Genomic DNA, 27999 nt, shown 5'->3' with positions numbered 1-27999 from the left:
GAAACAAAAAGATGCACCAATTGCAGAGTATGAGCCACCACGGTGCACAGTAGCAGATACACTATTCTCATTGAAAATAGATTCCAGTGCAGATACCGCAATCATGCCTGAAGCCACATACAACTCAGTACGGAGCAAGCTTCAAATCAGAGAAGTGAAGAAAGGCACAGTGGCCACAAGGGGCAGGTTTTAGCTAAATATCATTGGGGAACTGGGAAATTGCTGCTTCTGTCTTGTTGTACCTAAAACTAATGGTGAAAATATCCAGAGCAAAACAGTGGAAACCCAACTAGGCCTTATTAAGCACATTGACGTGATCAACACATTCAGTGGCCTGGCCACCCTGAAAGGAGAACCCATGAAAAATCATACTCAAAGAAGGCGCTGAGCCATACAGCATCACTCTGCCACGGTGGGTACTGATTCCACTACTCTCTCGGGTCGAAGAGGAATTAAAGAGAATGGGCGTAATAGAAAAAGTGACTGATCACGGTACCGGTCATGAGAAGGAATAATTTGCGTGGACCTGAAAAAAACTCAACAAAAATGTGAAACGTGAAATGTTTCTCACCTACCTTGGACAACATACTGCCCAAGCTAGCGAAGAGTACCATGTTCTCCAGCCTGGATGCCGAGACCGGATTCTGGCATAAGCCTCTCGAAAAGAACAGCCCACATGTGACCACCTTTACCCCGAGGCAGATATTGTTTTAAAGAGCTACCGTTCGGGATCATATCAGGGCCCGAAATCTTTTAGCAAAAGATGTCTGATATTCTGCATGGGCATGAGGGGACAGTCGTGTACATGGACGACATATTGGTTTTTGGAGAAACACGAAGAACACGACCAGAGGCTAAAGCGAGTCATGGAGACCATCACCGCCGCTGGCCTATGACTCAAGGAAAAATGCAAGCTTAGCCAACCAGAGCTGAACCTCCTGGGACTGGTCGTGACAAAGAAGGGCATAGCACCAAGAGAGTGTAAAAGCAATACCAACAATGGAACCACCTATGAACATGAGTGAGCTGAGACGACTGCTTGGTATGGTTAACTACCTAGGCTGTTACCTACCACACCTCTCCACTGTGTTACAACCACTCAACGAGCTACTCAAGACTGCACGTGATTGGTGCTGGGATCCACACCAAGACAGAGCGTTCACAGAAGTGAAGCGGCTAATTTCCTCAGCACCAGTCTTGGAATTCTTTGATCCGGCAAAAGGGTTCATACTCAGTCTGACCAAAAAAATTTAAGGGCTTTTTAGGGGCATTCTTAGGGGCTGACACGGAAAAAAATTAGGGCCGACACGAAAAATTTAGGGCCATCGTGGGAAATCAAGAGTAAGGAAAAAAAGACTCATCCAATGGTGCCATCAACCGTTCTTGGTTCATCAAATGTTCCAGTACCTCAGTACCTGTGACAGTGATCACCTGTTGCCCCTTGTGGTAGTTCTCATTGATATGACCATCGTCAACCTCTTCACATAACAGTATACAGAAAAACAGATTCTAATGACAATTGCAACTATATACACAAATGTCTTCTACTGATGTCTGGTTCAGCACCCTTACTCTAGCTCCTTGAGCCTACCCAGTGCCTCCTCTTTGTTGCTGCAGAGGTGCCAAAGTGACTCTCTTGTCCTTTGCTCTGCCTCTGAATGCATTGGCCTCGGTGATAAACCTCAAATTCCTCTTTTCTTCTGCCTCCTCACACAGCCTGTCAGACTTCTCAATAAGCGTTGATATGTCTCTATTCTGGCTTTTTTGGCTTTGAGGCAGTAGAGATGAAAAGTGAGCAGCAATGTACGAAGTCTTCCTTTCGCCACATTGGTAGTTTTTAGCAATGTCACTGTCTGGGAACATGAATGCAAACACTTTCGAAGTATTTTCATAAGATTTGTAACTGTAATGGCTGCAGATCACTTTTAAAGTCCACACGATGTCTGCCTTTAACGAGTCCGTCTTTGTGTATTAAACTACGTTCATAAAGCCTGACTTCTGGCTGGACAACAGTAAGTGCACATTAGGGATCGCAACCGGTTACAAATAACCGGTTATAACTGTTTTTTCTAAAACCGAAACCGTAATCGGACTTTCGAAATCGGTTAAAATTTCCAATCATTTCTTCCGGTTCCGGTACTCCACATTGCGCTATTTTTTTCCAACATCATTTCCACTTTTTTCAAGTTTTGCTGTTAGAGTAAAGTTGGACTCAAAAGAACATTCAGTTAAATCAAAGAAAAATCAAACATGGCATCGAGGAAGCGCTCCAAAGTATGGGAGTAAACTTGTTTTATTGGCAAACATCAAAACACTACTCACATAACGGGGGGGACTTTGTGAACTCGTCACTCCGGAAGAGCAACAAAAAAAACAGTCCGTGCGGAACCCCGCACCCACACTCGAGGTCCCGCGGGTGAATTATGTAAACACCACTATGGTACCGGTTTTTTGCTACAGCTGCTCGGTTAAAACCGGTTACGTGTTTTTTTGCAATCCCTAATGCGCATGCACTGCTAGTACCACTGCCCGAAGTTGATGCTTCACTATCTTGATATTTTAGAAACAGATTCATACCAACGGAAGATGAGAGAGTCTTCGGCAAATCAGCGTGTCTCCTGTTTTTCCGGTGCGACTTCAGCGCTTTGACGCCCATCTTTTCAAGCTGGTAACTCTGCTTGCACAGATGGGAGTAAAACATGTGCCGATCTTTTGGATCTCGACGAACCCAGCTCCCAAACTCCTTACTTTCAACCCAAGCATATTGAAAAATGCACTTCGCCGTGATACAAGTTGGATCGATGAAAGAACTACGTCGTAACGAAGACGAAGTGAAATGCCTACTCACGGAAACAAACAATTGAATATCGACAAGATGGCGACTAGTTGACAATTTCCGGCTGATTTGGACGCCAGACAGATCGCTATTTTTTTTTTAAATAAAAGATTAATTTATTTTTTAGGGAGAATTTTGGCGGTAGAGATCCTTGCTTTGTTTATTAATTTAAGGCTTTTTTAGGGGCTTGACCCGTTTTCGCGGATTTTATTGACTTTTAGGAGCCCCTAAATGCACCTTCGAAAATTTAGGGGTTTTTAAGGACTTTTAGGGCCGCGTGCGAACCCTGGGCAAAGCCAATCTTTGTCAGCACAGATGCAATTTACAGGTTCGGAGGAGTCCTCCTGCAGAGTCATGACGGGGTCCTGAAGCCTGTTGCGTTCTGTTCGGGTACGCTGACGAATGCCGAGATGAGATATGCTCAGATCAAAAAATGAGTGCCTAGCACAAGTGTGGGCCTCTGAGCGTTTCTACCAGTATCTTTGCAGCTTATAGAGATACAAGCTACTGGTAACCCTAACCAACTCAAAAGACCTCAACACCGCACCAATTCATTGTCAGCGCCTGCTTGTCTGGTTAATGAAGTTTAACCCAGTCGCAGAATATGTTCCAGGCAAAACACTTCATCGTCACGGATGCCCTGTCTAGGCAACGCATGGCAGACACCGAGCCAGGTGACATAGAAGCGAAGGTGATAGCGTACATGGACTCAGGGGAAGACGAGAAGTGACGAAAGCCAGTCATCGAGCAGATAAAAGACCAATCAAAAACAGATGTTGAACTCCATCCAGTGTGTCCTCTAGTTCCTAATTTTTAGTTCCTTTAGTCAGTCTCATAGTTTTCATTTTGTTTGGTCAAAAAATACCGCTCCACATTTCTCTTTTTCGGAATAGCGATTCCAGACGGGCAGAATAGGCAAATGCATTTTGAAAATGATAGTGGAAAAAACAGTCCCCCTCCCATTCTGTATGGAAGTGGTACATTTTACTACTTTTACTTGGTTCAGCTCCCCCATTCATTTTTATACCCTTAAGTTTAACATAAGAAGTTAAATCACCAGCTTGGTAGAATGGCTCATTATGTCGATATGTAGAGTGACACGTCGTAAAAGGTCAGATTAGTCAAACCGATTGTCAGTCAAGTGACAAATTCCATTGTAAGGATCATAGCCAGACATCAACATTTTAAAGCCATTTGATCTACACACACTACCTTTGAGAATGACCAGTAGATCGCGAACAACATATTGGGCACACCTAAATCAAGCGACAGGGTGGTTGAATGTGTTTTTTATTTATTTATTTATTTATTTATTTATTTATTTATTTATTTAAAGTCATGCAATCGACCAATTGCGACTGAACAATCACAATTGACAAATTGAGCAGCCCAGTCGTCTAAGACTTTACCTTTGTTCTTCTTGATATTTTTATGTCTTGGTCCACATTTAGGGTCAAACATACAAAGTCACCAATCACCACAGTGATTACTTATAACACCTGAAACCTGTAATGCTCATGAGAAGGGAAAACTTTTATGAAGATGGTCAATTATTAATCTTTTGTCTGGGTATTATCTTTCTGTTCAGACTTCTTTCACAAATTTTACAAAATAATTCTGTTGAACCAAATTTCAAAACGATTAACAGTTTTTAATTGGCTAAGTTCCTAATTATTTTTTGATTATTACTTTTGTCAGATTCAGGATACTTTGGCAACCAATGTGCAGAAGATGAATCTGAGCTATCTTTGGTCAAGAGGCTGGTCGCCAGCCAATCGCAAGGTACATACAAACAAGTAACTATTCACACACACATTCAAGTAAAAACAGACTATATGTGCGTGAATGAAAGGGGTTGAGAGGGAAGGGTGGGACTTCAGGGAAAAGAGATAGCGAGGGTGAATGACTTCAAACACTTGCGGTCAACAATCCAGAGCAATGGTGCGTGTGGTAAGGAAATGAAGAAGAGGGTCCAAGCAGGTTGGAACAGCTGGTAGAACCTGTCTGGTGCGTTACGTGACAGAAGAGTCTATGCTAGGATGAATCTCCTGCATCTTCCCAACACCAACTTCCCTCATGGCTTCCCTCACAACATCCATCAACCTACTCTTTGGTGTTCCTTTCAAAACATATCAAAACACTCAAATAACTCTCTTCCTTTTCCCATACCTTAAACTCAGAATGTGCAATGTGTGCAGCATATGTGTGTTAACTGGTGTCTGGTGTATGAGCTGGATCAAGTTCCTTCGGGAAATTATGCTGAATACACCTCATTCTTTCCTGCTCCACTAATAATCAACTGGGTTCATGACTGGTAGTTATTGATATGGGATTGAATTTTGAAAAGTGTGGAGACCTGAGGTGTAGGGGAACAGGTGAGTACATTGTATCAGTTGGATCCCAATTCCACTAACAGTAGAACGTGGCTGGTCGGTGGGCTGGCCTAGAGAGGGATACGTAAAAAATCCACTAACCGTGTTTGGAGGAAGACGAATGATGAGTTCCATCCCAAGAACACCATCCCTACTATGAAGTATGGGGGTGTTAACATCATGCTTTGGGGATGTTTTTCTGCACATGGGACAGGACGACTGGACTATAATAAAGAGAGGATGACCGCGGCCATGTATTGTGAGATTTTGGGGAACAACCTCTTTCCCCCAGCCAGATCATTGAAGATGGGTCATGGCTGGGTCTTTCAACATGACAATGACCCGAAGCCAGGAAAATCAACGAGTGGCTCCGTAAGAAGCATGTCAAGGTTCTGGCGTGAACTAGCCAGTCTCCAGACCTAAACCCAAAAGAAATTCTTTGGAGGGAGCTCAAACTCCGTGTTTCTCAGCAACAGCCCAGAAACCTGTCTGATCTAGAGAAGAGCTGTGTGGAGGAGTGGGCGAAAATTCCTCCTGCAGTGTGTGCAAACCTGGTGAACAACTACAGGAAACATTTGACGTCTGTAATTGCAAACAAAGGCTACTGTACCAAATATTAACATTGGTCTTCTCAGGTGTTCAAATACTTATTTGCAGCTGTACTACACAAATAAATCGTTAAAAAAAAATAATTCATTGTGATTTCTGGATTTTTATTTTTAGATTTTCTAGATTTTTTTTTTAGATACCTCGATCACAGTGGACATGTACCTACAATAAAAATTTCAGACCCCTCCATGATTTGTAAGTGGGAGAACTTGCAATATAGTGGGGTGTTCAAACACTTATTTTCTTCACTGTATATATTTATGCAAACAGTTTTTCTTTGAAGGTTTTTCCAGTGTTTATAAAATACTTCAAGGTTCCCAGGAACATACATTTTTTTTGTGAATGCGCATGTATGTATCCAAATATGTCGGTACCTGAGTTTGAAGAATTTCCCCTTTGGTTAACTGCATGTCGCCAGTGAGTTCTTTGACAGCAATGCCCAGTGGCTCCAATCGCTTACTGAAATAGTTGGTCATCTCAGCTGCCAAAGCCTTCATTGGAGCAACATACACAATCTGCAGATACAAAAATATGTAGAGTGAGAAAACAAATGAGACACACAGCAGCATAATTTGGATTTGGGATGATGGACACTGAAGGAGAGTGGTAAGGCCTCATGAACAGTGAAGAGGCGATGCTAAAATGCTGGTGATGAACTTTCAATAGGATAATTTCTTTACCAGTAGACACCACAATTTCAAATCCATTAAGATACACAATCGTGCTGAACTTAACTCGAAAGCTCAACAATAAAGTACGGTTTATGAAAAGGTGTTAACTGATCACCACCTGGTGGTGAGTTGGCTTTGATTGTGGGGTAAGATGCAGTCCTGGAGGTGCAAGACCAGGGACAGTGGTGTTCAGTGTGGACCATTATCATTGTTGTTGGAGTCATTATGAGAGTATTATTGATGTCGATGCAAGTGTTGTTGTGCCCATTGTTCTGTCAATGTGCAGGTCCCTCAATGCCTTTCCTGTTTTCTTTCTCTGCACACACTATAGAAATCAGCCATGCTGAATTCCATTTTGGATTAATTTCTGATGAAAATGCTAATTTAAAGTTCATAATTAACGGATACAGAGTAGCCTCGATATAAGAGACTAATTGGGGGTTTCTGATATAGTTCTATATAACATATAGAACGAAAGTTAGAATGAAACACTTTTCTATGCCATATGCACCATTATAACTGTAAAGTACATTTTTTTGTGTGCCAAGTACATTACAAAGTTATTGTAAATATTTTTTAAAAAGCTGGAACATTTTTTTTTTTCCCCTGGAGGTGGGTCTCGAAGGCGAGCACTTGCTGGCCGTTGCCTGCACCCATGGCGCTTCGCCGGGCAAACCCCAAAAGGGTTACATGGGTCCTACTTCCCATTAGCTCACCACCTGTAAGAGGGGGCATTGGGGTCGGGTGGGATGTGAACTGGGTGGTGGCCAAAGCCCTTGGTGACCCGATCCCCGGCGACAGCAACTAGCTCTAGGGACATGGAATGTCTCCCTCTTTGGCAGGGAAGGAGCCAGGAGTTGGTCCGTGAGGTTGCAAAGCTCGGACCAGATCTAGTTGGACTCACCTCTTTGCACCGCTTGGGCTCTGGTAGCACTCCTCTTGAGAGGGGTTGGACTCTGTTCCACTCTGGAGTTGCCCAAGGTGAGAGACGCAGAGCAGGTGTGGGTATACTTATTGCACCCCGACTCGGGGCCTGTACGTTGGGGTTTACCCCGGTGGATCAGAGAGTAGCCTCCCTCTACCTTATGGTTGGGGGACAGGTCCTGACTGATGTTTGTGCTTACGCACCAAACAGCAGTTGAGTGCCCACCAGTTTTGGAGTCCTTAGAGTGGAGTGGTGGAGAGCGCCCCCTCTGGGGACTCCATTTTGCTGGGGGACCTCAATGCCTATATGGGCAATGATAGGGAGACCTGGAAAGGTGTGATTGGGGAAAAACGGCCACCCGATCAGAACCAGAGTGGTGCTCGGTTACAGGGCTTCTGTGCTCATTAGGGATCGCAAAAAAAAAAAAACCGCTTACTTTCATAACCGGTTTTAACCGAACACCTGTAGCAAAAAAACGATTAACCAGTTTTAAAACCGGTACCATTGTGGTGTTTACATAATTCACCCGCGGGACCTCAAGTTGGGGTGCGGGGTTCCGCACGGACTGTTTTTGTTGTTGCTCTTCCGGAGTGACGAGTTCACAAGAGTTATGAGAGTGTTTTGATGTAAGTAAGTTTCTTTCGGCTTGTCCCTGTCGGGGTCGCCACAGCGTGTCATCTAACATGAACGCACATTTATGTTTGGCACAATTTTTACCCCGGATGCCCTTCCTGACGCAACCCTGAGTAGTGTTTTGATGTCTGCTAATAAAACAACTTTTGTTCCTGTGTCCGACACTCCGCCTCCGACTCCTTTTTCTTCGGGACTACAACTTCTTGTAAAGTACTCCCATACTTTGGAGAGTTTCCTCGATGCCATGTTTGAGGTTTCTTTGATTTAACTGAATGTTCTTTTGAGTCCAACTTTACTCTAACAGCGAAACTTGAAAAAAGTGGAAATGATATTGAAAAAATAGCGCAATGTGGAGTACCGGAACCGGAAGAAATTATTGGAAATTTTAACCGATTTCGAAAGTCCAATTATGGTTCCGGTTTTAAAAAAAACGAAAACCGGTTATAACCGGTTATTTGTAACCGGTTGCGATCCCTAGTGTTCATCATGGATTGTCCATTACGAACGCCATGTTCAGGCATGAGGGTGTCCACATGTACATCTGGCACCAGAAAAGCCTAGATCACAGTTCGATGATCAACTGTGGTCGTGTCGTTGAACTTGCGACCACATGTCTTGGACATTCAGGTGAAGAGAGAGTCGGAGCTGTCAACTGATCACCACCTGGTGGCAAGTTGGCTCCGATGGTGGGGGAAGATGCCGGTCCAACGTGGGAAGCCCAAACATATTATGAGGGTCTGCTGGGAATAGCTGGCAGATTACCCTGTCAGAAGGAATTTCAACTCCCACCTCGGAAAGAACTTTGCTCACATCCCAGAGGAGGTGGGGGACATTGAGTCCGAGTGGACGATGTTCTGCGCCTCCAATGGTGAGGCAGCTGACTGGAGCTGTTGCCGTAAGGTGGTTGGTGCCTATCATGGAGTCAACCCCCGAACACGTTGGTGAACACCAACAGTGAGGGATGTTGTCAAAGCTGAAGGAGTCATTTTGGACTTGTCGGACTCCCAAGGCTGGGTACAGGCTGGCTGGTCAAGCGGCAGCTTCAGTGGTCACTGAGGCAAAAACCCCGGCGTGGGAGGAGTTCGGTGAAGCCATGGAGAAAGACTTCAAGACGGCTTCGGGGAAATTATGGTCCCCCGTCCAGTGTCTCAGGTGGGGAAAGCAGTGCAATGTCAACACTGTGTAGAGTGGGGGTGGGGCACTGCTGACCTCAACTCCAGATGTTGAGTCGGTGGGGAGAATACTTTGAAGACCTCAATTCCACCAACACACCTTCCTCTGAGGAAGATGAGTATGAGTGCTCTGAGGTGGGCTCTTCTATCTCTGGGGTTGAGGTCACTGAGGTGGTTAAAAAGCTCCTTGGTGGCAGGGCCCCAGGAGTAGATGAGATTCACCCAGAGTTCCTAAAGACTCTGGATGTTACGGGGCTGTCCTGATTGACATGCTCTGCAACTTCACATCGGGGACAGTGCCTCTGGATTGGGAGACTGGGGTGGAAGTCTCCCTTTTTAAGAAGGGGGGCGGAGGGTGTGTTCCAACTATCATCACACACACACTCCTCAGCCTCCCTGGTAAGGTCTATTCAGTGGTGCTGGAGAGGAGGGTCCGTCGGGAAGTCGAATTTTGGATTCAGGAGGAGAAATGTGTTTTTCGTCCTGGCCGTGGAACAGTGGACCAGCTTTCCACCTTCAGCAGGGTCCTCGAGGATGTATGGGAGTTTTCCCAAGCAGTCTACGTGTTTTGTAGACTTGGAGAAGCCATTCGACCGAGCCCCCTGATATGAGCTGTTCAGTGCCTCTACGACCGCTGTAGGAGTTTGGTCCGCATTGCTGGTTAAAAGTCGGACTAATTTCCGGTGAGAGTTGGAATCCGCCAAGGCTGCCCTTTGTTCATAAATTTTATGGACAGAATCTCTAGTGCGTACTGTTGGGTGGTCTCATCATCGCATCTCTGCTCTTTGCAGATGATGTGGTTCCGTTGGCTTCATCAAGCTGTCGTCGCCAACGCTCACTGGAGCGGTTCACAGCGGAGTGTGGAGCGGCTGGGATTAGAATCAGCACCTCCAAATCTGAGACGATGGTCCTAAATCTGAAAAGGGTGGCCACCCTTTCCAGGTCAGGGATTAGAGGTGCCCCAAGCGGAGTAGTTCAAGTATCTTGAGGTCTTGTTCACGAGTGGGGGAAGAATGGAGCAGGAGATTGAAAGACGGACCGGTGCAGCGTCTGCAGTGATGCGGACTTTGTATCGTCCGCTGTGGTAAAGAGGGAGCTAAGTCGAAAGACAACGCTCTCAATTTACCAGTCGATCTACGTTCCTCGAGCTGTGGGTCGTGACCGAAAGAACAAGATCCCCGATAAAAGTGCTCCAAATTAGTTTCCTCCACAAGGTTCTCCCTTACAGAAGGTGAGAAGCTCGGTTATCCGGGAGGGTCTCAGTGTCAAGCCGCTGCTCCTCCACATTGAGAGGAGCCAGATGAAGTGGCTGGGGGATCTGATTCGGACGGCTCCCTGTTGAGGTGTTCCATGTCCCAACAATTTCAGTTGTTGCTGCTCAGGGTGGCCAACAGATTGGAACAGATTACGATATGTACATGTAAAATGAGTTTCTACTTCCGAAAGTTTCACATTACAATACGACTTCCGGAATGAATTAATTTCATAAGTAGAGGCACAACTGTATAGTTATCGCATCTTCATTCAGATCAATATATGAGTAACGTGTGGACCGACAGTAAAATTTGTATCTTCCACTTAAACTTTGGTCAAAACCATTCCTAACCCTGGTGACGGTAATTGGGAGCTGGACCCTATCACAGCTAAATCCGGACGAAAGGCAGGCTACACCCAGAACTGGTCACAAGTCAATCGCAGGAGACATAGATGCCATCTTTTAGTGGGAATTGAACCCAAGATGGCTGCACCAAAGTCATGCGCAATGTACCACTACACCATCAGATATTGTTCTTCTTTTCCTTTCGGCTTGTCCCATTAGGGGTCGCCACAGCGTGTCATCTTTTTCCATCTTAGCCTATCTCCTGCATCTTCCTCTCTAACCCCAACTGCCCTCATGTCTTCCCTCACCACATCCATAAACCTTCTCTTTCGTCTTCCTCTCGCTCTTTTCCCTGGCAGTGGCATCCTTAGCACACTCACGCTCTCGCCTCTGAATATGTCCAAACCATCGAAGTTTCCTCTCTCGAATCTTATCTCCAAAACGTCCAACTTTGGCTGTCCCAAATAATGTAATGAGCTCATTTCTTATCCTATCCAACCTGCTCACTCCGAGCGAAAACCTCAACATCTTCATTTCTGCTACCTTCAGTTAAGCTTCCTATTGTTTCTTCAGTGCGACCGTCTCTAATCCGTACATCATGGCCGGCCTCACCACTGTTTTGTAAACTTTGCCCTTCGTCCTAGCAGACTCTTCTGTCACATAACACACCAGACACCTTCCACCAGCTGTTCCAACCTGCTTGGACCCGTTTCTTCACTTCCTTATCACACTCACCATTGCTTTAGATTGTTGGCCCTAAATCTTTGAAGTCCTCCACACTCGCTATCTATTTTCCCTGGAGCCTCACTCTTCCCCCTCCACCTCTCTCATTCACGCACATATATTGTTTTACTTCGGCTAATCTTCATTCATCTCTTTTCCAGTCCATGTCTCCATCTTGCTAATTGTTCCTCTGCATGCTCCCTGCTTTCACTGCATATCACAATATCATCTGCGAACATCATGGTCCAAGGGGATTCCAGTCTAACCTCATCTGTCAGCCTATCCATTACCACTACAAACAGGAAGGGGCTCAGAGCTGATCCCTGATGCAGTCCCACCTCCACCTTAAATTCTTCTGTCACACCTAAGGCACACCTCACCATTGTTCTGCTGCCATCATGTCCTCTACTATTTTAACGTACTTCTCTGCCACGCCAGACTTACTCATGCAGTACCACAGTTCCTCTCTTGGTACTCTGTCATAGGCTTTCTCTAGATCCAAAAAAACACAATGTCGCTCCTTCTGACCTTCTCTGTACTTTTCCACTAGCATCCTCAAGGCAAATAATGCATCTGTGGTACTATTTCTAGGCATGAAACTTACTTACTTACTTCTGTCCTGAGTCTAGCCTCCACTACTCTTTCCCATAACTTCATTGTGTGGTTCATCAACTTTATTCCTCTATAATTCCCAAAGCTCTGAACATCCCCTTTGTTCTTAAAAATGGGAACTAGAACACTTTTTCTCCATTCTTCAGGCATCTTTTAGCCCACTAGTAGTCTGTTGTATAAGTTGGTCAAAAACTCCACAGCCATCTCTCCGAATTGTTTCAATACCTCTACCGGTATGTCATCAGGACCACTGCCTTTCCATTTTTCATCCTTTGTAGTGCCTTTCTGACTTCCCCCTTACTAATCATTGCCACTTCCTGGTCCTTCAGACTTGCCTCTTCAACTCTTCCTTCTCCCTCATTTTCTTCATTCATCAACTTCTCAAAGTATTCCATCTATTTAGCACACTACTGGCACCAGTCAACACATTTCCATTTCTATCCTTAATCACCCTTGCCTGCTGTACATCCTGCCCCTGTCTATCACTCTGTCTGGCCAACCTGTAGAGATCCTTTTCTTCTTCTTTCATGTCCAACCTGGTGTACATGTCTTCATATGCCTCTTGTTTAGTCTTTGCCACCTCTACCTTTGCCCTACGTCGCATCTCGATGTACTCCTTTCGCCTCTCCTCAGTCCTCTGAGTGTCCCACTTCTTCTTCGCTAATCTCTTTCCTTCTATGACTCAGTGTATTTTGGGGTTCCACCACCAAGTCTCCTTCTCCCCTTTCCTACCAAAAGACACAACAAGTACTCTTCTGTCTATCTCTCTGATTACTTTGGCTGTCGTTGTCCAGTCTTTCGGGAGCTTCTGCTGTCCATCGAGAGCCTGTCTCACCTCTTTCCGAAAAGCCGGACAACATTCTTCCTTTTTCAACGTCCACCACATGGTTCTCTGCTCTACCTTTGTCTTCTTAATCTTCCTACCCACCACCAGAGACATCCTACACACCACCATCCTATGCTGTCGAGTTACACTCTCCCCTACCACTACTTTATAGTCAGTAATCTCCTTCAGATTACATCGTCTGCACAAAATATAATCCACCTGCGTGCTTCTACCTCCGCTCTTGTGGTATATGTTCCTCCCTCTTCTGGAAATAAGTGTTCATTACAGCCATCTCCATCCTTTTTGCATCGTCTACCACCATCTGTCCCTCAAAATTCCTTTCCTGGATGCCGTACTTATCACTTCTTTATCACCCATTTCCTTTACCAATATGTCCATTACAATCTGGACCAATCACAACTCTCTCGCTGTCTGGGATGCTCAGAACTACTTCATCGAGTTCCTTCCAGAATTTCTTTCAACTCTCGGTCACATCCTACCTGTAGGGCATAGCCGCTAACCACATTATACATAACACCCTCGATTTCAAATTTTAGTGTCATTACTCAATCTGATACTCTTTTTACCTCCAAGACATTCTTAGCTAGCTCTTCCTTTAAAATAACCCATACTCCATTTCTCTTCCCATCTACTCCGTGGTAGAATAATTTAAACCCTGCTCCTAAACTTCTAGCCTTACTACCTTTTCACCTGCTCTCTTGGATGCACAGTACATCAAACTTTCTGCTAATCATCATGTCAACCAACTCCTGGGCTTTTCCTGTCATAGTCCCAACATTCAAAGTCCCTACACTCAGTTGTAGGATCTGTGCATTCCTACTTTTTTTCTGACGACGGATCCAGTTTCCTCCTCTTCTTTGTCTTTGACCCACAGTAGCTAAATTTCCACCGACGCCCTGCAGGTTAGCAGTGCCGGGGGTGGGCTGTGTTAACCGGGGCCACGACCGATCCGGTATGGGATTCTTTAGATGAACGCTCATATTTGTTTGGCACAGTTTTGACACCGGATGCCCTTCCTGACACAGCCCTCTGCATTTATCCGGGCTTGGGACCGGCCTACAGATTGCACTGGTTTGTGCCCCCATAGGGCTGCATTCTAAACAATCAGTTATTACTAGTCAAAATTAGAAGGCAGAACAACAAGGAGGGGCAGATCGGGTGGTGTCCATTATTTTTTTTGTAATCAAAAGAGGATTTTGTTAGTAGAACAGGCTAACAGTTAGCCGCTACCATAGGGGCTAAGTGCATAAAGTGCACGAAGGAGAGGACAAGGACGCTGGCGTCGAGCTAACGCGTTATCTAGCGCCCTTGTCCTCTCCTTCGTGGTCAACACACAGGCCTTGCTAGCTAGCGTTAGCTGGTTGCTCGCGACCAAGCCAAGTCCCACGCATGCACTTTGCCCCTGTGGTAGCAGCTAACTCCACCACGTTACAGCGTGATTTGAGTAGTCCACTCAAACGACACACTATCCCAGTTGAACTTTCAACAGTCGTTGTCGAACACAATCAACTTTTGATAAATGTCCACCGTTCACTTTTTGTCCTTTCGTTGCCCTCCAACAACCACTCGTACCTTGCACTCCGTCTAGCCTTTTATCTCTTTTTCCCGCGTCTCCTCAACACGTCACTTCCTGTTCTTCTTAAACAATGGTTATGACAATAAAATGACAAAAGTTTTCTTTTTCACAAATGAATCAAACACATTTGAATACAAATCCCTCCAAAAGAAAATACAGTCAGCACACACAGTTTAACCGATATTCCACCACATTTCATAAAGAAAACCTATAACCTAATTACTACTCAATTACACTGAAATTTTACCTGTACCAACTTTTAACCGGCTTACACAAGCAGTTTAAGCAAGCACAGCCAGTCAGGATGAGTGCTATTTATCACACTTCTACTTTTTATATAAAGTGTTTTACGTTCTCATGGCCACAATGTGTCTCTGTCAAAAAGAGAAACGTGGACGCAGAGTGCAGTGTTCCAAAAAAATGGTCATTCTCCAATTTATTCACAGGTGGGAATGGGAAAGCTGTATCTTTTGTGTGTTCACAGCATGATACAGCACAGAAAAAAACTGTCACAATTTGAATCTTCAAATATGAGAACTTTCAAAGACAGTGGAGAACAGAGAGGGTGAATAAACTTGGAGGATCGGAAGAAAGTCTTTTCTCACACCCGAAGCATCAGTTACGCTGCAGTAAAACCTGCCTCATTGCTAATGAAATTGCGTGGGCTTCTAAACCATTTAGTGAGGATGAATTTGTAAAAACATGATTGTTGAAAAGTCGGATGGATGAAAGCACTGACATTACAAACCTTTACAAACTGGTCATTTTCCTCCCCGAGTTGATGACAGTGACTGTCACCGGCGAGCTCGTGCAGTTGGTGCAAATGAAAGACACACCAACAGCAGTTGATATTCTCACCGTGCTCATCGGCGCATTGAACGGGGTCTGAGGGCATGGTCCCGCAGTGTTACCCTGGCTACAGACGGTGAACCCTCCGTGATCAGGAAAAAAGCTGGAGTTGTGACAAAGTTCAGAAAGAAAATACAATCTGTGTATGGTCGATGTGGTTGTTGGACTTTTTATCGTATTTTGCACCAGCAGACTATGTGTCATTATAAATGGATAAAGTCATGAAAGTGGTCATCAAAACTTAACTTAATCCGATCCAGAAGCCTCAATCTTGCACAGTTTGACAGCCTTCTCAGTGAGAATGACCACATCCATGGCCTGATATACCACACTGAGGAAAGGTGCTTAAGATGAGGTGCTACACTGAGGTATTTCTTGGATTTACAAGAAGAAGTTGAAGATTTCATGGAAGGAAAAGGCAAACCAGTGTGAATAACTTGAACAAACAGCTGCAAGGGCGCAACAAAGTTGTCACGCTGTATGATGGCACCAGACGTGCTTTCAAACTGAAGCTATCATCGTGGGAAACAACTCACCGGTGGTGATGAGGTCAACATCTGAAAAATGTGTGCACGACCCAATATGTCACAGACATGAAGCAGTTTGATAAACACATTAAGAATTTAGGTGAATTGGAAAAGACTGCTCGCCATTCAGCTTGAGTCCTCCTGATCTGTCAGTCAACATCCAACTTGAAAAATTGAGATTTGCAGTGTGACTAAGACTTGAAGTGCAAATTTGCCACAGTTGGCTTGGAAACAGTTAATCAGAATCTCTTGCCAGGTTACCCCAACTTGACAGCCATTGCTGTAAAACTGTCATGCATGTTTGGAACTACATGTCATTGTGACCAAGTTTTCTCTGTAATTTGCATAAATAAAACAAAGCTGCACTCAACGCTCACACTCAAGCACTTGATTCACATCCTGAAGTTGTCTGCCACTCAGGATGATACTGGTGTGTTGGTGAAAGCTGAAAGACACCAAATCAACAATGCAACCTCACTTAAGGTTTAGCATGAAACAGCCTTAGATAGTTCTATAATCTGTGATATACCTTTGCGAATTATTGAGACATTGTTTATTTGTGCTCTTTATCCTTAGAATTTTCAAATAAGGTGATTCATGAGTAATAGTGACTGTCATTCGTCTGTCATTCCTCCATGCAAAGTTTCTCCAGTTCTATTAGGTTGGATGGTGAATGTTGGTGGGCAGCCATTTTCAGGTTTTTCCAGACATGCTCAGTGGGTTTATGTCAGAGATATAGCTGGTCATTCAAAAACAGAGTTGTTCTGTAGCCATTCTTTTGTTATTTTAGCTGTGTACTGTCATTAATGTCAGTCGTCCTGTCCCATGTGCAGAAAAACACCCGCAAAGCATGATGCTACCTCCCCCATGCTTCACAGTCGGAATGGTGTTCTTGGGATGGAAGTCATCATTCATCTTCCTCCAAACACTGTTAGAGGAATTATGACCAAAGACTTCAATTTTGGTCTTTTCTGACCACAAAACCTTTTCCCTGACTCCTCTGTATCATCCAAATGGTAATGGCAAACTTAAGACAGGCCTTGACATGTGCTGGTTTAAGCAGGGGAACCTTCCGTGCCATGCATGATTTCAAACCATGACGTCTTAGTGTATTACCAACAGTCACCTTGGAAACTGTGGTCCCAGCTCTTTTCAGGTCATTGACGAAGTCCTGGCGTGTAGTCCTGGGCTGAATCCTCACCTTTCTAAGGATCATTGAGACCCCACAAGGTGATATCTTGCATGGGGCACTACTCCGATTGAGACTGACCGTCATGTTTAGCTTCTTCCATTTTCTAATGATTGCTCCAACAGTGGACCTTTTTTTACCAAGCTGCTAGGCAATTTCTCCGTAGCCCTTTCTAGCCGTGTGGAGTTGTACAATTTAGTCTCTGGTGTCTTTGGATAGCTCTTTGGTCTTGGCCTTGTAACAAGTTTCAGTCTTACTGAGGAGATCAGATCAGATCTTACTGGATGACCCAGGACACGACATGTCTCTCGGCTGGCTTGGGAATGCCTCATGATCCCTCCGGAAGACCTGGAGGAAGTAGCTGGAGAAAGGGAAATCTGGGTATCCCGGCTGATGCTACTTCCCCCGTGACACAACCGTGAAAAATGGTAGAAAATGGTAGAAAATGGATGGATGGATGGATATGACAAAGATTTGGAATTCAGTCGGACGACGGTGGCGATTATTATTAAGGACAAAGCCTGTATTTTAGCGCACGTGAAGGGTTTCACCCCAATGAGGGATACAGTGGTCACGGAAAAATTATTTTGTGAATAAAAAAATAAAAGAAAAGCAACGTTCATCGATCGTTGCCGAGATGAAAAGATGATTTACGTTATAGATCGAGGTACAGAATCAACGTTGGCTTAATATCAGCCTAATATTCATTTAGGGAAAAGGCACAGCATATTTTTGTAACTTTGAAAGAGCAGAAAAGGACAAGACGCTTCGGGGGAATTTACTGCTAGCAAAGGCTACCGGCACGTGTTTCCTTTGCGATAGCTAAGCGTAGCCTCCCTTCATTTTTCGCCATCCCAGCCTCTTTTCCCATTTTAATGTATTTTAGGTTTTTTTTCTCAATGAAGTACCAACACCCATCCATTTTCTGAGACACTTACCCTCACGAGGGTCACAGGAATGCTGAAGCCAATCCCAGCGGTCATCGTAAATTTTGACTTTCACAGTGAAATGCGAATTAAGTAGAAATTGGAGTTAAATCGCTCCTATAGGTACGGATCTCAGTCGTAGCCCGATGACTCTCTGTACTGTATCTCATGAAGGATTTTAAAGAGGTTTGAGGTTCTAATTTTTTCTGAAAAATCCAAGATGGGAGCCATTTGTCACATGGAGCCTGTGTTGCCGAATGCTTGTTCATTTCTGTTGTGTGAAAAGACTGGATCTAGACCTGGTCTGTCTATAAAGCCTTGAGAGGACTTGTGTTGTGGCGCTATAAGAAATACTTCACTTGATGATTTTTTTTTAATCACATCAAAGAGCAATTAGGAACCTGTTATACTGAATCAATATTTGATAAGTACAAATTATTATGGTTTATGTTTCATCTTTAGTGTTTTATCGACAGGGCTTGTGATGGTGTGTTGGAAATTTTATGTATTTCCTATATATCAAGTAACAGTTCTATTATTTCTACCTTCAACTTTAACAGACTTTGTTCTTCTAGCACTCCCAGTCATGGTGTTCATAACACTTGTCCCCTGAGGCTTTATCATTATCTTTTTCTTGTGGTACCATCTGTGTAAAACTTTGTACAGCTCGACAAAAAGGTACAGTAATTTCTCTCTACTTGGTGCTTCACCAATTACGGGTTCAGTGCATCGCACCCCCCCCCCCATAAAAAAGCCAGATCGGCTGACAGTATGTACTATATTACTTTCAGAAGGAAGGAAGCACAATGTGTGATGAACCTGAAGCTGCAATGAGGGATTCACCCCCTCAAGGACGAGGCTTTTCGGCAAGCAAAGGTTGGTTTGAAAAATTTCAAAAGCGTGCGACAATATGGTACGAGCTGTCGAGTTTAGCAATTGTGTTGTCTGGGTTATGTCCTTGTACAGAGTGTTGGATTAAATGGATCAATTGTACATAAAGTTCGTATATTTGCTCTCTTGTTTTATTTTTAATGCTATTTTGGTATGTTTAATATGCTTACATTGACTCTGGTTTGCTTTATTTGCTTACGGTTGCTTTGTTTATCGACTTAGGGTTGGTTTATTTATCACATTTGCTGTGTGTGTTACGTTTTGGACCGCCCTAAGGAAATAAAAAAAGATCATTCATAGAGATGTGGCCAGAACGGGTTGGAGATGCTAACATCCCGCCTTCTGCTCGCGAGCTAAAAGTTCCTCTTGTCAGGGAGGGGGCATCACAATGCCGAAATGCAAGTGCAACAGGAATGATGTCACAACTGTGCATCAGGACATTCGGTGCTCTACACGAGAAGACATCACGTGTTTGATTTGTGACTTTCTGTACTGTACTGAAATAAAAATGTTATTTTATTGTCATTGTTTAACTAGATACCTGTACTATTGTAATTTTTTTCTCAAGTACGCAAAGTATAAATGCTGTACTGTTGATTAAACATTCTGGTACCCACACAGCAGCCCCAGCATAAGTCCGCGATTGATGAATATACAGTAATATAATACAGAAATGTATAATACTGTAAATATAGTTATAAGGTTTTAAAATCAAAAGATTTAACTAAATACCTCTGTGTCTCAAATATACAAAGTAGAAATACTGATGACATATTTTAAACATTCTGGTACTCAGATAAACATTCATCCCCCGCTACTTAGCGGTTTTTCAGTTTTCACGGGTGGTTCTGGTCCCGATTAACCATGAAAAACGAGGGCTTACGTACATATTTTGTTTTGTCTTTGTCTATCTCACTTGAATAAAAACGCAGAGAATTTTGGTTTGGACTTCAGTAATGGGTGGCAACTCACAGACTTTTACTTTTTCCTCTTTTCGCAAAGAATTCTTTTTGTAATAAAAACCCAGCAAGACAAGATCGCTTCCTTCCTTATGGTGTCAAACATTTTGCCAAAACAATTGCTGAAGTTACTTTAAAACTGTTCTACAAATAATGTTGAGTTCAGAATTTTTTTTTTTTTTATTTTTACCTTGAATTCATTCTTTTTGATGATACCACCAGGTTGTAGGTGTAGCCGAATCTCATGTAGGACGGTCAGCATGGCGATGTTGGTCTTGCCAGCTCCAGTTGGGGCACAGATTAGCAGGTTTTCGTTGGTGTTGTAGGCAGTCTCAAACACCAATGACTGGATCCTGTTCAGACGCTTCATTCCTTTGAATACCAGTTGTCCAATCTAGGTAAATGTTACGCATATACACATATGCACACAAACAATACACAGGGGGGGGTGGAAGAGAAAAATTTAGAGAAAATATTTTGTGAATATACTTAAGTCGATTCTTTCGTTATCTGCTTCTTGACAATTATTTTCTTGCATTATTTTTCTGACTTCTTTTACTTCTGACATTTGAAAACATTTTTTTACATCCTTACGTTCTCAAAATAGAATTGCTTCTTTCAAACGCCACAGATGACAACATTAAATAAAATGGAGAGAGAGGTTCAGTTCATGAATCTTATCTAAATAGACCCGACTCTGAACACTGAATCATACATTACGATCTCTGCCATATTAGATGCGTCAAATACTTAAAAATTTATATGAAGAAATTATTTAACCATGAAAATGTTTTATGAATAGAATTTAGAGTTTGTGTCTAGTCCTTTGAAGAACAGTACCTGCATAATACTATTGAATTGCCGTAGTGAAAACAGTTTTTAAAGTAAAAAGTAAGTTACTCCGATTGCTGTGAGGTAGTAAGCCAATATTTCTCCTACGATAAGTGTGCTTCTAAAGAGAAAGGGCTGAACATAGCAGGAAACAAGACAAGCTTTTCTGCTTTTATGCAAGCACGTCTTCAGTGATTGCAATTATCTGTATACTTTCATTAATTTTCCATACCAGTTATCCTCACTCGGGTAATTATTAATAGTTTAATTGATTGAACCAATTGAGTGAAACGAAGCTCAAAAAAAATATTATTCCCATGATAACTATTACTACTATTACCCTAAAGTAACTCCTCTGATTGTTGAGTTGCTTAACTAACATTTGCAATATTATGTAAGATTCTCAGCGATAAAGGGCTGAGAAAGCAGGCAACAGAGGACAAAGGCTCTCTGAAGGGAAACTGCTGGTCTATCAGCAGTTGTATTTATTAATAAATTGAACCAATGCAGTCAGGATGCACTCAGTTTTCTGCACAGAAGAGGACAAGAAAGTTTAACCCCAATCCGTGAGAGTTATGGTGGATAAAGCAGCTTTATATGTAATTTCTGTGGCATTTTATAGAATAGGACAAAAGTGAATCGAATGAGAAGTTAAAACACCTCTAAAATCTAATTCTAACAGATTCATGAAAAAAAATTGGGTTACTTCAGTACATACATGATTGGCTGAACTGGTCGTCTCAAATGTTTAATTTATGCGATTTATGTTCGAGTTTTAGGGAAAATTACGCATTTTGAAGAACCATAATTTAAATATGTAGCCTGAACAAAATACAAGCATATTGGTGCATATTCTGAATTTGTGAGCGAATCAGTGGGCGAGCCTGGATTAGCAGAGGAAAATAGAAGCTACAGTAACTGTTAATCTGTGTGAAAGCGCTGATGATGTTGGAAAATATGATCTTTCAGAGGGAATACTGACATTTTTTCTATCAATTTAACATATTCCTTGTGGTGACAGTAAATATTAATATCCAAACACTTGTGCGCCAGGCCATAATAGGCATTTTCAGGCCATGATGGACCTGGAAAATAGTGAAATAGTGATTTTGCAACAGTTGTGTTTCAGTTGCCATTCGGTATGCTTTGTGTGAGTATGTGCGTGTGTGTGTGGAGGGTGTGGTACGCCTGTTGCACATTCACCCAGTTACATTTGAAACTGCTGTGGTCTTAAAGTGCAGCTAACAGAAGCGGTAAAAAGTAAAATCAACGGCATTTCCAGAGTACTTAGGGTTAGGGTTAAAAATTTTGAGAAAAAAAAGTGCCATGTGGAATAAGAATAAGTTTTACCGTTGAATTCAATGACAAAGGAGGGAAACTGTGGTCTACAAGTATTCATAGAAACATGTCGCATTCTTTTTGATCCATTCATCTTCTACAGCTTTTCCGGGTTGGGTTTTGGGGGCTGTAGCTTTAGCAGCTATGCCCAGACTTCCTTTTCGTGAACTATTTGATCCAGCTCTTCCGGGGGGACACGGGGGTATTACCGGGCCAGCCAAGAGACAGTCTTTTCAGGGTGTCCTGGGTCATCCCCAGGGTCTCTTTCCGGTGGATACGTGCCCGGATCAGAAAGGCATCTGGGAGTTATTGAAATCAAATGCCCAGCCACCTCATCTGATCTGGCTCCTCTAAATGTGGAAGCGATCAACTGGTAAATTGAGAGCTTTGCCTTAGCTCCCTCTTTTATCACAAAGGACCGATACAAAGACAAAATCAATGCAGGCGCTGCACCAATCCGCCTGTCAATCTCCCGTTTCATTCTTCTCAAGACCCCATGATATTTCAACTCCTTCACTTGGGGCAGGATCTCATCACTGACCTGGAGAGGGTATTTGCCTCCTTTTTCCGAATGAGGACCATGGTCTCAGATTTGGAAGTGCTACCAGTTACATCACTGTGCCGCCGGGGGGTACAGGTCTACTTCTCGCTTTCCACTAATCATTTTGTGAGGGTCACTTCAATCACAGCCTCTTCACACTTCACTGCAAACTGCTCCAGTAAGCGTTGGCGATCACGGCTTGATGAAGCCATTAAAACCACATCATATGCAAAAACCAAAGATGCAAAACTAAGGCCACCAAAACAGACCTCCTCTATGCCTCGAGAAATTCTGTCCATAAAAGTCTCCCTCTCAAGAGGACTGGTACCAGAGCCCAAGCGGTCTGTAGAAGAAGGCAAACTACAATGCTGTGCAGATGCACAATGATGGACATTTAAATAAAAAATGGAATGCTGTAAACTTCATTGGTAGCAAGCTATAGATCTGTCTCAAATCTTAATTTCAGAGCCAAGACTATTGAAAAAAATATTTTTAAATCAACTCAGTAATTTCCTCAAGTCAAATTGACTTTTTGACAATTGCAATGCAGTTTTTGAACTCATCACAGTGCAGAATATGCTCTTATCAAAGTGCTCAATGACTTAAGGTTGAATACAGACCCGGGAAATGTATCAATTTGGGTCTTGTTGGATCTCAGTCCAGCTTTTCACAAGGTACCTTGTGGTATACTGTACTGCTGAACAGGTTGGAAATGAAATGAGTGGTGTAGGGAACGTGCCACAAAGCATGTGTTCGCTTGCGGGTGGCTTTCTAGTTTATCGTCACGAAAATTTAATGTGCAGCTAGCTAACTAACTAGCTACCACGGCCTCGTGGTAATATAACTAGGCGACAACCCGTTGTACTTATTATTCGAACCTTTTCTCAGTTTAAAACCTCGATAAAAACCTGTCGGAAAGTATATATTTTTCTCCAAATTACTTACTACTACTACTACTACTATTACTACTACTACTTTATTTGTACTTATAGTAAAAGTAAGTAGTAGATGTAGTAGTAGTAGATGCATAAGTGAAATATGAAAGTGATATGACCGGCCACACTGTTTTTTGACGTTCCCTCCGGGAAGGTCACAACTCATTGTTCTTTTCTATTGTTTTACCAATACCATAATTATCCCATATTCCGAATGTTTAAATGGTCATAACTTTTGTTGTTTGAGCTATGGAGACAATTTAAGTATGATTTTTATGGGCAGGATCCTGGTACACCCTGAACTAGAAAATGTGTAATGAAAAATTTGGTACTTACATTAATATACTGACCTATTTTGCAGGCAAAACTACCTTGGCAAATCCTCCAAAGAAAAGATATGTTCATCTTGAGAGTGGTACGTAATTTTAGTAGATGGAATCTTGCTACTCAACAAAATATATTTTAAATATCCTGAAACACTGGCCTCCACCATTGAGGATATATATTCCATCAATTAAGCGTACCAGCTGTGCCTAATGACATTTATAATTAATCCAAAATATCTGTTCTTTTTTTAGCTAACAAGTGGTTATGGTACTCGCCCAACTTCCTTGGGGCAGGATAACGCGGATATAGTCAGGGATGAGAATGACCAATTTGGAAAATCCCTGAAAATGTCTGTCGATGGTGGGGGGGCAGGGGTGAGGGGGTTGAGTTTCCTCCTGGATATGTTTTGCTCCTATCGGAACACAGAGTGCACAGCACTTTGCCGGGAAGATACCGTTTTTGGTCCTATCTGCACTGTTACACTTTTTTCAAGCCATGCCCGTCTGAAACAATTTTTGATTCCAGCATCCTTGTCAATTGCCCTCGCTCGATCTTCATCCTTTTTTGTAACACTTTCGCCATCGTAAAACTTTGAACACACCGTTGATCAGTTCGTGCTAAGTCCCACACGCCATTACTTGGCTAACTAACAAGTTACACAGCGATTTCTGAGAACCGAGAACACATGTACACGCCAATGGTGAAACTCTATTAACCACTAACACGATTGGATCGTTATACTGTTATACTATTTTCTCAACTGATTTGCGCTTATCTCGAGTATGGTCATTTTGGTCTGAAAAAGTCAGAAATCCGCCGATCGGCGGAAAATTCTCATCATGTATAGTAAAAGTGACCAGTAACTTATTTGTCCCCTCAGTTGTTCATGGTGGAATCATAATTGGCATGTCTCATTTAATTCTGTCACTGCATGCATATTAACAGTGTCATTCATTAAGGTAGTATTTTTTATATAAATGTATAATTTGGGATATTTTGTTTTAATTTTTCAAAGAGTCGAATTCATAGAATTGATGTCATGACTTTTCAGTTTTGTGATATTGCAGGTCATGGTTTATTTTCTTTACAGCTCCAAAAACCTCCAGGAGTGGAGGATTAGGAAAGTGATGCCAGTCCTGTAATTGCTTAATACTTATTTTCTTCACTGTAAGTCCAGTCAAACTTCCAAACATCCGGAAGATGGCGCAGACGATGCTGGTGTTGTTTGGCTCTACACATGTTTGTGAACAGACGTTTAGTGTGATGAACACCAATGAAGCAGCCCATATATTCCAGATGAGTAATGAACACCTCAGATCTGTTCTGAGAATCCCCACAACAGAATTACCAGCAGACTTTGATGCATTGGATAAAATGGGTGCTCAACAACACTGTTCTCATTAAAAGGTATGTTAACACTGCAATGCTTTTTTTCTGGGTGTTTGATATGTGTTTAAAAAAAAAAAAATCAGTTTTTTTATGTATCGTATCTTGTGCTGACATGGCGTGTCTGTCAAATTTTAATACTCGATGTGGCGCCCGAGCCAAAAAGTTTGCCTAGCCCTACTCTAGGGCAAGCAAAGGTTGGTTTGAAAATTTTCCAAAAGAGTTACGGCCTCAGAAGCGTGCCTCTGTATGGCGAGGCTTCCTCCGTCGACAATGATGCTGTTTGCCGCTATGTGGAGGAAGAATTTTCACAAGACATTGACGAAAATATGGTACGAGATGACGAGTTTAGCAATTGTGTTGACCAGATTATGTCCTTGTCCAGGGGAATTTTGAACCAGAAGAAAAAAAGAAAAAGACAACATCACTCTGTTTTTCCCAAGATAAAAACTTCAGTTACATAATCAGCACCTCCAGCAGAAGATTCTCCGAGTGAGGAAAGTTAATTATGTGGTGCAATAAAAATGTTTTAACTACACACTTGTACCGTTGAAATTTTTAGTTAAAGTACAAAAACTGTACTGTTGACCGATTTTAAACATTCTAGTACACATACGCACACAAGCACATGCGCACACAAAACTCTCCATCTCAAAGCTAAAACCATCAGCTACATCGCCAGCGCCTCCAGCAGAAGATTCGCCGAGTATGTTAATTCCGTCCTGCAACAAAATACATTGTTTTATTGTGATTGTTTAACTAGACACTTCTACTGTTGTAATTTTTGTCTCAAGTATGCAAAGTATAAATACTGTACTGTTGACATTTTAAACATTCTGGTACCCATACACACACACACACACACACACACACACACACACACACACACACACAAAGACGAAACAACTCCGCATCTCAAAGTTAAACTCGGGTACATTGGCAGCACCTCCAGCAAAAGAGTCTGAGTGATGAGTAACTTTATGGTACTATAATAAAGAAAGTGTTTTATAATTTATATCTTTATTATGAATTTAAAATTACTGTATTTATTGTATTTATTTGGTTTTATAATTAAAGATTAAACTTAATACCTCTTTTTGCCTCAAATATGCAAAGTGCAAATATTTAAAATGTTCTGGTAGACACATAAACATATATTCCCCCCTACTTCGCGGTTTTTCACTTTTCACAGTTGGTTCTGGTCTTAATTAACCAAGAAAAATGAAGGGTTACTGTATAACTATTAATTTCCCCTACTTCTGGTTAAGTGGTGAATGTCATTACAAAAAAAGAAGGTGTGAAAAAGAAGATCTGAGCTGATAAACTACATGTACATGAAGCAAGTACAGGAGTCAAAATTAATCATTCTGTTACAAAGAGTTTAAACAAAGGTTTCTTACTTCATCCAGTTCAGTGATGTAGATGGGCTTCTCTTCAAAGCCAATCGGCATTGGTGCATTAGGTGGAATCTCCACCTCTTCGTACATTTTAGTATTTTCTCTGCGGATTCCCAGAGGTAGCAGCATCTGGTTGCAATTAATAAAAGAAGATGCAGAAATGAACTATTTTGTATTCAGTTGTCCTAGAGGTATAACATTTAACACCGTTCATTACTGTGGCTGTAGTTTGCATTAGCGTACAACTACAAGAAAAATTCTCACGATTATAACAGGGACCTTGCAACGGTCACTGCTCGGGCCCTAATAATCATTGTAAAATTATTACATCCCTAAAAGTCAACATTTTAAGGGAGGAATACTTGATAGATACTCCATGAGTGGTGTCAAAATGTGTGGTCAGTGTACACTGCCAATAAAATCTATTCTTTGAGCAGATAAATTACAAAATGACGGCGAAGGAAACTCAAACTCAACACTCTCATTTTGATGCTCCACAAATTGTGACACATTGTACAAAATACCTACCAGGCCTACCAACTCATATGTAAAACATTGTAACAGATAATCCATTGACTTTAAAACACAGTGTGGTTGAAATAATGCAAAAAAATATTTTAAACATCATTGTATACTAAAGGGGAAAATTGCAAGCAAATCTTGAAAAGACAACATGGAAGTAGTAACTTGGAGCATTGGGACAACAATCCAGCTTGGTGAATTCTGCTTCATGAAGGTAGTAATAGTCCCTTACATCGGATGAAATGAACGTGAAGATGCTAGGAATGCGTAGCCTGGCCACGGAACTTTTAGGCCACAGAGATGACTGATGGTGTAGTGGGACACACGCCTAACTTTGGTGCGGGCAGCGTGGGATCGATTCCCGCTTAGTGATGGTGTCGATTTCTGCCCTGCGACTGACTGCCAACCAATTCAGAGTGTTGTCCACCTTACACCTGATCTGTGGGCAGATCTAGCTGAGATAGGTTCGACCTTTCCCGTGATCCTTGTGAGGATGAGCAGCTTGGATAATGGATGGATAAAATTGAGGGGGATGAGCGATTCAAACAGACCAAAGTTTATTTACATGTATGTTAATGAAAAATTCAAACCTCTCAATTGCCAGGTGTAACAAAAAAAAATTAAAATGGTCTTTATTGCCATTTTTAGCCGAAATTATCCTGCAAACCTGAAAAATATTTTTTTATTTCATGATACCATGAGACCTTTAACACAAATACCAAACCTTATCAGATACACTCAACATCAATGTGTGTCAATTTAGACAAAAGTTTCACAAGCACTGACATATATATACACACACACA

General features: G+C 42.4%; 1 protein-coding gene across 20 annotated transcripts in view; it reads right to left on the bottom strand.

Annotated features, from left to right (window-relative positions):
* The window catches only part of ascc3 (activating signal cointegrator 1 complex subunit 3), a 258535-nt gene that overhangs the window by 203460 nt on the left and 27076 nt on the right, over positions 1-27999 (bottom strand). For all 20 annotated transcript variants that reach the window (XR_009794997.1, XR_009794998.1, XR_009794996.1 and 17 more), the window contains exons 8-10: positions 26676-26801; positions 20108-20311; positions 6192-6332 (exon numbers count right to left, since the gene is read on the bottom strand). Coding sequence is in view for 11 of the 20 variants with exons in the window: in XM_061819568.1 (XP_061675552.1) it covers positions 6192-6332; positions 20108-20311; positions 26676-26801 (471 nt within the window). In the remaining 9 variants the exon portion in view is untranslated. The remainder of the gene's footprint in view (positions 1-6191; positions 6333-20107; positions 20312-26675; positions 26802-27999) is intronic.

This window comes from Syngnathoides biaculeatus, chromosome 5 (genome assembly GCF_019802595.1).
Source record: "Syngnathoides biaculeatus isolate LvHL_M chromosome 5, ASM1980259v1, whole genome shotgun sequence".
Lineage (NCBI taxonomy): Eukaryota > Metazoa > Chordata > Actinopteri > Syngnathiformes > Syngnathidae > Syngnathoides > Syngnathoides biaculeatus.
The sequence above is the reverse complement of the archived record's forward strand: the minus strand, read 5'-3'. Positions and strand labels throughout refer to the sequence as shown.